This window comes from Scyliorhinus canicula, chromosome 14 (assembly GCF_902713615.1).
Source record: "Scyliorhinus canicula chromosome 14, sScyCan1.1, whole genome shotgun sequence".
NCBI lineage: Eukaryota > Metazoa > Chordata > Chondrichthyes > Carcharhiniformes > Scyliorhinidae > Scyliorhinus > Scyliorhinus canicula.
Window position 1 is genome coordinate 65,247,778 of NC_052159.1, and position 12,141 is coordinate 65,259,918.

A 12,141-nucleotide genomic window follows, 5' to 3' on the forward strand; every position below is an offset into this window, starting at 1 on the left:
CCGGATTCATCGCCCCCCCCCCACGGATTCATCGCCCCCCCCCCATCTCCCCAGGATTCATCGCCCCCCCCCCCCCCCCCCATCTCCCCAGGATTCATCTCCCCCCCCCCCTCCTCCCCAGGATTCATCGCCCCCCCTCCCCAGGATTCATCGCCCCCCCTCCCCAGGATTCATCGCCCAACCTCCCCTCCCCTCCCCGGACCCAGGATTCATCGCCCAACCTCCCCTCCCCGGACCCAGGATTCGCCCAACCTCCCCACCCCGGACCCAGGATTCACCCATCTCTCCCCCCCCCCCCCCCCCCCCGGGAGAGGCTGTTTTCCAGTACATGGGGATTGTGTGTGAATCGCCCTCTCCAGGAGCCGTTTCCTGGGTGGGGAGGATGATCAGCTGGAGTGGGTGTTCAGGCCGTTCCTTTGTCAGGAGCTGAGGGACAGAATCACCCCCGGCACTGGGAACTGGCCGAGTATCTGATCAGATGTTGGAAAGAGCCGGTGGATTGTTAACTCAGGGAAACGCAGCGCCAGGAGAACTGACCATTTAGTGGAAGCGAAGATGGATGGAAAATGTACCCCCCTCCCTAAATCCATAAATGAACCGTCCCCTGGTGGCAACTCGCTGCGAAATCTCAGTAACTTTGGGGATTTTTGATCGGAGTCCAAGTCCTACACCCAGTCCAGGGCGATTAGCATTTCCTTTTCAAGAGATCTTGGCCGCAGCCACTATATTGTGAAGCATCTGGAAGGAGGGAGCCTCCTCCCTGGCTGCAGCTCCTCTTGGCACCGGAGAGGCTCTCGGGCTCGGTGACTGCTTCTCATTTGCAAACGGCGCAGCGAATCAGCCCATCTGCGAAGAGAGTTCATCGCCAGATTTAACAATATTGAACTGCGTGCCTTTCATGTTTCACGATTCTCTGTGAGGGATTTGTTTTGTGAGAGGGTTCGTTTCCAGTTGAAAACTGTCTTCCTCGGGGTCTTTTTTTTGTTTGTCGCTGTTGTGTTTTTGGTCGTGTAGGCCCAGGTTTAAATGCCTGCCCTAGAGGCTGGGAATTGGACCTGAGAAAAGGTTAAATAGAAAATGTAGCCAAATTGCCCAGAAACCTTTTCGGAGACTTTGTTTTTGTTGGTGATATTAATCATTGTTAGTTTTATTAGCACCCCCTCCCCCTCCTATGTTTTGTCATGTTTTCCGACGAAATCATTTGCAGCATAGAAATGAAACCGTTCTTGAAGTTTCGCTAAATGTTTTCTCCTAGCTTGAATGGTCCATCAGGAAACATGATCGGTGAAACCAGAGTTGTTTCTTCTAGTAGCTGAAGGACATGTCGGCAGAAATAGTAATTGTATTTTAAAACTTGTGTTTTCACATTTTCTAGTTGGAGCCTAGCTCATACTGGCAGACTTTCATCAGATATCTCGGACATTCAATCGACTGGTGAGTGTTAGACTGCCCATTTTGATAGTTTTGTTCCTCTTTTAACATTTGTCAATCATTGGATAAGGTTCTCGATATTTTTTCAAGAGACCTTTTTAAATCCACCGAGATACAAGTAAGATATTACATACTTTCCAGAATATGTTTGAAATAACACAGCTTGCAATTCTGTTTTCTACTCGCATCCACACTTTTCTTTTGGATTTGGAGGGAGGGAGATGGGAAATTTCTTAAATATGAGTAATAACAGAATTCTCTGGCCAGAGTGAGTTGCAGGAAGCAAATAACTATAGCCATAAAAAAGTAATCTCAAGCCCCTGTTGGCTTAAGTTTGGATATACTGTATCTGGTATTTTGCGATCACTGTAAATGCATGACTTGATAGGTTGTTGTCTATACAGACCTGAAAGGTCCAGGGTTAATTCCCTGGTTTCTACTGAATCAGTTAATTTCTGCAAATTTGGGACGTTAAGTTCAGTTTAACTGTACTAGAAGGGATCATGGGTCGGGGGAGACATGATTGGCTTGAGATCCCACTTTTGAAACATCTATTCACACTAGTTGGAAAATGCACATCTGGATTTTAAAATCCTCATCCATACCTTTTGTGACTATTCCAGCAAATTCCTACTAGCTTCCTATATGCCCCACACCACTGTAAAACTGAGATCATCCAAAACCGCTGCCTGCTGTGTCCTTACTTGCACAAAGTCTCATTCCCCTGTCATCCCTGTGCTTGCTGTCCCTTGTTGACTCCTGGTCAAGCAGTGCCTTGATTTTAAAAGTCTCATTCTCGTTTTCAAGTCTCTCCATGGCCTCTATTCTCACTGTCCGTAATTTCCTCCACAACTTTCCAAGATATCTGCACTTATCTAATTCTGGTCTTATTTTGTTTTCAATTGCTCCATCGTTGTTGGCTATTCTTTCAGCAGTCTAGGTTCTTTGCTCCAGAACTCCTTCCTTGCACCTCTTTCTTTATTTCTCTCCTTTGAGAGATCCTTTAAAACCTAACTCTTTAACCAAGGTTTTGACCATCTGCCCTCTTCCTTATGTGGCTTTGTCAAATTTTGATTTATAATGCTCCCTTAAGCATCTTGAAATGTTTTATTATGTTAAAGGCACCATATAAATGAAAGAGTTGAGGACAGGATCAGGTTCATTGGCAAAATTAGTGTCCAGTTACATTACCTTGAAAACAATCATAAAATAGAATCGCAGAATGGTTACAGGACAAATATCAGGCTGTCAAGCTTATGTTGGCTCTTGGTAAGAGCCATATAACTAGTTTCACTCCCCTGACTTCTCTCCCACACACCCCCACCAGCCGTGCAATTGTTTTTCCATTCAGCTTTTTATCCACTTTGCTTTTGACAGCTTTCCACCATCCTTTTCTGGTGGTAGATTGTAGATCATAACGACACTCTATAAAGAAAAAAGATTGTACTCGTGTTGCCTTTGGTTCTTCTGCCAATCACGTTAAGTCGTTACCCTCTGATTCTCAACCCATCTGCCAATTGGAACAGTTTGTCTTTATTTAATCCATTAGTGAAGAGTAATAAAATGCAATCTTCAATACAGATATCTGCAAAACAAGTTATGAATGTCTAAATATGTTATCTAGGCATTTTTCAGGTGTTCCAATTCATATCAACAGAGTAAAATGTGCGAACTTTCTGATTACTATTTCCTCGCCGTTTCAAATAGTTAGCACATTCATATTTTACACACATTAATGCTTTGCACGGGCAGAGACTACATGCAGAGACTACATACAGCAATAACATTTTGCCAGGAAGACTGACAGGAATGTTCAGCTGATGGATCTAGCGATAAATTGGGAGGATTTTTTTCCTTTACATTCTTCTACAAGTTGACTAGAACACTAAACATTCTGTTAAGGATCAGTTTTTAGGTGTGTAATTATATCTCCCATCTGAAGTGTTTGTTATCACTTATTTTTCATGGGGTCTTTGCCTTAACAGAATTTGACAGAAGATCTGAATGGCCAAGGTGATCAAAATATAGGTAAGTGCAATAAAAAAATCCAGCTGTCAGAAGAGGAAAAATAAGAGGGGATGCTAAAATGGTAGTTGTAGGACCTACGATATGGTCAGATATCATCCTTGTAAACAAGATCAAATCTGCTGCCTACCTGATGCAAAGCTGAGGGCATCTCTAATCAGCTTGGAGGGGGGGTGAATCCAAACATTATGATCTATGTTGGAGCTAACAACATATAATGAAGTAGACAAGAGGGCCTGTTTGGAGAGCACCAGAAAGTAAGAGCTATTTTTTAAAATTAATAAATGGAGAGGGGGTGAGTTGCAGGCAGGTGATTGAATGGAGAGACCATCTGATAGAATAGCTGATAAATTCTACAACAAAAAAAGGAAGAGTAGAGTTAACAAAAACTGAGCTTGTGACACTACAGATAAAGGCAAAAGTTGTTGGAGCAAGATAGAAATGTGTCAATAAAACATTGGAGGATAATGATGGGTTGGGGCCTGTGTCCTAAATAAGCATTCCTTTATGCAAATACAGTTTTTTTTTCTTTTAATACATTTAGAGTACCCAATTATTTTTTCCAATTAAGGGGCAATTTAGCATGGCCAATCCACCTATACTGCACACCTTTTGGGTTGTGGGGGTGAATGTGCAAACTCCTCAAGGACAGTGACCCAGAGCTGGCATTCAAACCCGGGTCCTCAGCGCCGTAGGCATCATGCTAACCACTGTGCCACCGTGCTGCCCTTAGCAAATACACAGTTTAAGGAATAAATTACAAGTGTAAATTCGGCTTAGTAATGCATGCCCTCTGAGACAAGGCTGCCAGACTCAGGACTGGTGCAAAATATGGCAGGTTAGTCTACAGGAAAGATGGGAAAAGTGTTAGAGGGCAGGGAGTAACCTTAGTGATTGAGGATGAAACCACGTCCATGATGAAAGGATATAATAAATGGTAAGTAGGCAGGGGAGACTTTATGGCTAGAACTGAGAAATGTAAAAGACGGACTGAAGCGGGAGTAGCATATAGGACACGTCATAGTATCTGAATGACAACCTCTTTGTTACTAATCATTTATAAAAACTTTGATTGGGGATTTTAACTTTCATATAAAGTAGGCTAAGTAGATGAGCCCATATCCGAAATGGAGTGAACTTCTTGTGTATGTCTGGAATAGCACGATGTCCTAGAGCCAACAAGGGGAGCTCCCCTGTTAGATTTCTGAATGCGTTATTACCCAGATTCTATCAATAGTCTAATGATGTGTGAACATTTTTACCAAACAACATTAATCTTGTGATCAAAATTGATATAGTGTTGGAAAGGAAGAAACATTATTAAGATTCTATATTTAAGTAAGCTGATTTCAGGGAGATGAGATAGACTGCACTGGATAAACTGGGCAAGTTTGTTAATGGGCAAAACAATAGAAGAAACAGAATTTATGACACAGAAGCTGTTTATAATGCTAACAAGTGAGAGTTATGCTTTCCAAAAAGATGGCCATAGGCAACTAAAGAAGGATGAAACAACATTAATTTCATCCAAAAGTAAATAAAATTTTGCACCCTGGCAAATGGAATAGACAGAACAGCAAGAGATGGCAAAACAGAAGTCGTCCAAAACAACATGGGTCCCTTAAATTCGCAATGGTTATTATGCCGATGAAAATAAGCAAACGGCATACATTATTACTTTTTCAGATTTTGCAGTAAGGGGTAGGGTCAGCATGCCAGACATCTCAAGGAAACTATACATGAATCAGGGGTAGGGACTTAACGAAATTAATTAGAACAGAAAATATTGGAAAATAACTTATATTTGAATGATGCCTTAAATGTAGTGAAACATTCCAAGGCGTTTCACAAAGGGGTATTATCAAAACAAAGTATGACACCAAGCCACATATCAGATCAGGTGACTGAAAGCTTGGTCAAAAAGGAATCATAGAATTTACAGGCAGAGGAGGCCATTCAGCCCATCAAGTCTGCACCGGCCCTTGGAAAGAGCACCCTACATAAGCCCACACCTCCACCCTTATCTCCGTAACCCAGTAATCCCACCGTACCTTTGTGGACACTAAGGGCAATTTAGCATGGCCAATCCACATAACCTGCACATCTTTGGACTGTGGGAGGAAAACGGAGCAGCCGGAGGAAATCACGCAGACACGGCTATAAGAGAGATGTTAAAGGGAAAAAACAAAGAGAGTTGTAGGGAGATAACTCCAAAGCTTGGGGTCGAGGCTAGTGAAGGCACAGCCACCAATGGTGGAGGAATTATGATTGAGAATGCACAAGAGGCCAAAATTAGAGGAATGTGGACATCTTGAAAGGATGTGGACCTGGAGGAAATCACAACGATAAGGAGGGCCAAGGCCTGGCTTAATGTTAGACTTTAGGGAAAGTGATGGAGTCGGTATGGTTAGTACTTTTGCTACACAGCGCCAGGGTCCCAGGTTCGATTCCTGGCTTGGCTCACTGTGTGGTGTTTGCACATTCTCCCCATGTCTTCGTGGGTTTCCTCCAGGTGCTCTGGTTTCCTCCCACAAGTCCCAAAAGACGGGCTTGTTAGGTGAATTGGACATTCTGAATTCTCCCTCTGTGAACCCGAACAGGCGCCAGAGTGTGGCGACAGGAGGATTTTAACAGTAACTTCATTGCAGTGTTAATGTAGACCTACTTGTGACACTAATAAAGGTTATTATTATTAAATAGGGAATGGAACTTGGAACAGGGATTGAAAACTGTGGCTCCTGTCTTTCCTTTATTCAGTTGGAAATTTCTGTTCATCTAATATAGATGTCGTAAATTAGTCTGATAATTTAGCAAGAATGGCGGAGTCAAGAGCAGTGATGGTAAGGTAGAACTGGGTGTCGTCAGTATACAGAAAACTAACACTGCCTTTGGATGAGCTCATAGGCAGGCAGCATGTAGATAAGAAATAGGAGGGTGCCATGGAGAAATCCTTCGGACACTAGAAGTAATGATGCTGGAGCAGGAAGACAAGTTATTGCTGGTGATTTTTTGGCTACGGATAAATAGGTAAGAATTGAACAGGGTGAAAGTAATCCTGCCCAGCCGAATGGCAGTGGAGAAGTGTTGGCTGAGGATGGTGTGTGGCAAGGCAACCCTATGAAGGCTGCAGACAGGTTAAGAAAGACAAGGAGGGAAAGGTTACTTTGTCACAGTCACATAGGATGTCATTTGTGACTTCATAAGAGCCGCTTTGGTACTGTGGCAGGAGCGGAAACCTGATTGGAGGGGTTCAAACATAGAGTTCCACCAGAGATGGGAACAGATTAGAGAGGTGACAACATATTTAAGGACTTGAGGGAAATTGTGAATGGCATGGTAGTTTGCAAGGTCAATGGGTAATTGTTTTGAGAAAGCTTGATGAAGGCAGATTTCAAGGAGGGTGGGTCGACACCTAAAGTGAGAGAATCATTTACAATATCAACTAACATGGTGGCTGGGAGGAGAAGTTGGCTGGTCAATTTAGTGGGAACCGGATTGATGCAATAGGTAGGCCTCAAGGACAGGAGATGCTCAGAGAGGACGACAGAGATAGAAGAGAAAGATTCAAGTTCAGGACTAGAGTGGGAGGGGGGTGAAGTTTAAAAGAAGCTTGATCAGGTTGGTTTGTGTCAGGAAGGGATATGACAGAGGCAGTTGATTGGAATGTCTCAATCTTCGTGACAAAGAAGTCCATGAGCTCATCACATTTATTGGAGGTGAGTATGGAGGGGCGAGAAGTTTAAGAAGACGGCTTGCTGGAGAGAAAAGAAGCCTGGGGCTGTTGTTGCATTCCAGAATGATCCTGGAACAGTAAACAGTTTCAGTAGGGAAGAGCAGAACCTAATCATGTTCAAGTGATTCAGCCAGATTCAGCAGTAAATGGCTAAACCAGTTGTTCACCAATGTCTTTTTAAGTTTGCGTCCCTTTGACAAAAGGAAGAAAAGAGTAAGGGTTTTATTGGAGACTAGGACATCAAAGGTGGAAGGGTGCAGTTGACAAAATCAGGAGCTGCAGAAATGTGGTGGACGGAGGGCCAAAGGCTGGATTGGTTGGGATTTTGAAAGTGCAGTTGTAAGTAAGTTACGGGATAGTTTTTCCCAAAGATCTCCAAAGATACAGAAGGAAGATATGATTAAAATGTGGGTGGTGAATGTATCAAAGAAGTGATCAGCAATAGCTTTCTAAAGATAAGATGGAGCTAGCAAGACCGCATGCAAGGTCAAGGGGGTGTCTGTGAATATGAGAGTCACTGAGAGACTGACTTGGGGAAACTCAAAAGAGAATGGGCCGTAATCTCCGGGCTCCCCAGCATCAGAATACTTCAAAAATGCACTGGGGAATTCCTCTTGGATGTTTTCATGTCAAGGTTTACCAATTGTCCAGAAGGGCTAACTTTCCCTGGCCAATGCGCTGGTCTGGGAACCAACCAACAAAATGACTTAAATCGCTAATGTCAGTTGGTTCTGCCAGTTTTACACTATTATTCTGAAAGGGTTAGAGGGGAAAAAAGCACTTCTAACTTCGGGGTAACTATTTTAAAGACCCAGACTGAACCCCACACAGACACCCCCGGCCGAGATCACCGCCCTCTGGCCCTGGCCCACGTCCCCATCCACACCACCCTGTCTTAACTCCCACATCACATTCACTTACCACAGAGACTTGTCTTCTCTCTTTCAATTGGATCTTTTAAACTCACCTGCTTGTGTTGTAAAATGGGGTGTGTCCTTCTTCGCTCCACTCCTTTTGCACCTCACCATGAGAGCCATGGATGCGCTTAGCTTCTTCAGCCTTGCCTGTCCTAAGCCAGGCAGTTCGGGCGAGACAGACACTTTCCCTTTAAAGCGGAGGTAATTCTCTACGGAGTTGCAATCCCCCACTGATAATACGAGGAGGTTGTGGGCCAATGAACTCGAGGAAATAAAAAATATGATGTCTTGAGGTAGAGGTTAAGATCACAAAGGGTGATGTGAAATTTGCAGAAAATAAATGGCCAAAACTGAAGCAAATGGGGCATCACCCACTTTGGACCTAAAACAAGATAGAATAGAATACTTTCCAATGGGTAAAATGCTAGAAACAGTTAGTGCAAAGAGGCACGACAATAGGGTTGGATCCAGGTACCTAGCCATTAAAATGCAATGAGCAGATACAAATCCTCCTGGTGCCTTGGGAAAGCAGGCAGCATGATGAAAGACCACCACCACCTGTTATTCTCTCTTCCATCGGGCAGGAGATATAAAAGTCTGTGAACACATGCTAACAAGTTCAGAAACCGCTTCTTCCCTTCTGTTACCAGACTCTTGAATGAACCTCTTATGGACTGAACTGATCTCTCCACACATCCTCTCTATTGAGAAGTACTACACTCCATATCCAATGTCTGTCTATGCATTTACATTGTGTATATATCATATTTAATCATAGAATTTATAGTGCAGAAGGAGGCCATTCGGCCCATCGAGTCTGCACCGGCTCCTGGAAAGAGCACCCTACCCAAGGTTAACACCTCCACCCTATCTCCATAACCCAGTAACCCCACCCACAACTAAGGGCGATTTTGGACACTAAGGGCAATTTGTCATGGCCAATCGACCTAACCTGCACATCTTTGGACTGTGGGGGGAAACCGGAGCACCCGGAGGAAACCCACGCACACACGGGGAGGATGTGCAGACTCCGCATAGACAGTGACCCAAGCCGGAATCGAACCTGGGATCCTGGAGCTGTGAAGCGATTGTGCTATCCACAATGCTACCGGGCTGTCCCTATGCTTTTCATGGACCGATCTGTCTGGGCTGTACACAACAGTACTTTTCACTGTACCTCGGTAAGTGACAATAAACCCAAATCCAAAATAATATAACAGGCTAATGAAATACTGGCCTGTGTATCCAGAGGAATTGAGCACAAGGGGTAGAAGGCATGCTTCAGTTATACAACTCCCTGGTTAAGCCAGATCTAGAGTACTGTGAGTAGCTCAGGGGCAGCACACATTAGGAAAGGTAAATTATCAGTGGAGGGAATACTACGTAGGTTGACCAGAGCCAGGGCCGCACAGTGGTTAGCACTGCCACCACACAGCGGTAGGCACCTGGGTTCAATTCCGGCCTCGGACGATTCTCTGCATGGAGTTTGCGGTTTCTCCCTGTGTCCTCCGGGTGCTCCGGTTTCCTCCCACAGTCCAAAGATATGCAGGTTAGGCGGATTGACCAGGCCATTGGCCCCTTGGTGTCCAAAAGGTTAGGTGGGGTTACGGAGTTATGTGAATAGGCTGGGGGCATGTGCCTAGTAAGGTGCTCTTTCCAAGGGCCTGTGCAGACTCGGTGAACCGAATAGCCTTCTCCTGCACTCGAGGGATTCTATGGATTCTTGGATTTCAAGATTTAAGCATTGTGATGCGAGAATACTCAAACTAGGGTGAAGGGATGATTTGCTCAAAGTTTCCAATGATAGGATAAATAATTAATTTTGGTTGCGGAGTCTAGGACTGTGCCCCCTGACCTGAGAACTTTTAAGAGCCAGATCTTTTGAGTAAAATTAGGAAACACTGTTTATACAGTGAGGGTTAGAAGTTTGCAACATTTCTCGAAACACTTATTCCACAAACATCAAAAGGTGCGAGATCAATAGCTAATTTTAAATCTGAGGTTGATTAACAAAAATGTATCAAAGGTAATTAGGGATATGGGACCAAGTTGGTTATCTTGAGTTAGGTCATGATCAGCCTTGATCATATTTAACAGGCCTTAAGGAGCTTAAATGGCCAACTTCTGTTCCTATGTTCTGAAATGGTGTATGGCGTAAGAGGCTGTGTTAAGTTTGTAACTGACTAAGCTGTAAACTGTTGCAGATAGCTCCTCTCAGTGCACCTGTTCTGTCTTTTGGTGTGCTCACAAGATGCCTGTTAAGAAGAAGAGAAAATCTTCAGGGTCAGAAGACGCCAGCATGAAAAAGTGTAGAATAAGCAGGTGGGTAGCTTTTAGATTAAGACTTTGTTTGGTGTGGATTTGCTCACTAATGTGTTCCAATATTTTGCTTACTCAAATGAATTTAAAATTTAGACATTTCATTGAACAGTTATTTATCACTGTATCATTGTAGATTAAATGTTTCTGCACAAATCCCAGTGTCTTATTTAAGGAAGAGTTCCCTTTTTTTACTCTGGCATCTTGCATTTATATAGTGTCTTTGACGCAATTGAAGACCAAACTAAATTGAATGATATTTCACTTTGTAATAAATCCCTATCCACCACAATAAACATTCACTCCCTCCATCACCAATACACATTGGCAGAAGTGTGTACCATCTGAAAGATGCACTGCAACAACTTGCCAAGCCTCCTTTGACAGTATCTTCCAAACCCGCAACCTCTGTCACCTAGAAGGACAAGGGCAGCAGATAAATGGGAAAACCACTACCTGCAAGTTCCCCTTCAAGTCGCACACCATCCTGACTATATCACTATTCCTTCACTGTCACTTGCTCAAAATCCTAGAACTCCCTCACAGCATTGTGGGTATTCCTACAGCAGATGTAATGCAGCAGTTTAAGAAGGCACCACGTTCCTGAGGGCAATTAAGGATGGGCAATAAATGCAGGTACAACCAGTGACACCCATATCCCAAGAACCAATATGAAAAAAAGAAAGAGTTTTCAAGCTCTCCATTTGATGTGTGCAACATAAGCCTGTGAAGAATTTGGTTGTTTTGAGTGTAGAAATGCTAATATTGGTCACTTGAGGTCTAACAATTTTGTTTTTCAGCTGATTACTTAAAAAAAACATTTTGAGTACATTGTTAACGTTTTCTTATTCTCACTGGAAGGCTCTAATAACAGGCTATTTCAGTTGGGCAAAACATTTTTAGTGAGAGCTGTCTATACCTGAAAGTGCATAATGTACATTTAACTATGTACATCTGAGCTTGAGAAACAATTTGATTATATAGCTGTGCCAAATTTAAATTTTAACTTTCCTGATATTGATTCTTCTACTTTTAATCGTGATAATGGGATGTTTTGAATAGCAATACAATTGGAAAATTGTTTGGAAAAACAATTAGCATTGTTCTAAAAGCTGCAGAATTGTTTTTATCCGAATGTTTAGAAGACGAGGACAGAAGTTAAGCTTATGTTTTATTGAAAATGGTTCCCTGATCAGTTTTTGTCTTTTAAGTTTTTGTAGAGTACAGACGGCATCTAGATTAATAAATGATGACAGTTTTTCAAGCAAAAAGTGCCTAGCTTGGTTTTATGAATATGCAGGTAAGAACTTGCAATAAGGCCTTAAGTATGTAATTCTGCAATATATTTTGAAAACGTTATGAATGGTAAGTAGCTTTTAGTCAAAATAAATAACTGCTCTAACAGCACAATAGAAAATGAACAAATTATGCATATATTTCATATGTAGAGGATTTGAGAACTTCTAAATTGCTCTACTCTATTTATTTTATAATATGGTTCATCATTTGTGATAGGTTTTCGACAAAATCACATTACACTGTTAATAAGAAAATTTCATTGAACATGGCACCACAAATTCTATCTTTACTTAACACTTTGGTGAGTACTCAAAAGATGCCTAACAACATTCTGGAGATAATACTTGTTTTGTTTTAACTTACCGTATATACTCGCGTAACTTTCGATCTCGCGACCCCTAAATTTTCGGCCCAAAA

At 42.6% G+C, this 12,141-nt stretch overlaps 1 protein-coding gene across 4 annotated transcripts in view; it reads left to right on the top strand.

Moving 5' to 3' along the window:
* Positions 1–554: 554 nt before the first annotated feature.
* dcun1d5 (DCN1, defective in cullin neddylation 1, domain containing 5 (S. cerevisiae)) overlaps positions 555–12,141 on the top strand; it is a 32,685-nt gene continuing 21,098 nt past the window's right edge. Inside the window, exons 1-5 of one of the 4 annotated variants that reach the window (XM_038817842.1) lie at positions 555–939; positions 1,376–1,434; positions 3,417–3,459; positions 10,311–10,428; positions 11,646–11,725. In XM_038817842.1, the coding sequence (XP_038673770.1) occupies positions 10,358–10,428; positions 11,646–11,725 (151 nt within the window). In that variant the 5' untranslated portion in view covers positions 555–939; positions 1,376–1,434; positions 3,417–3,459; positions 10,311–10,357. Of the gene's footprint in view, positions 940–1,375; positions 1,435–3,416; positions 3,460–10,310; positions 10,429–11,636; positions 11,726–12,141 lie in introns of all 4 variants that reach the window. The other 3 variants (XM_038817840.1, XM_038817841.1, XM_038817839.1) reach the window with 3 other exon arrangements.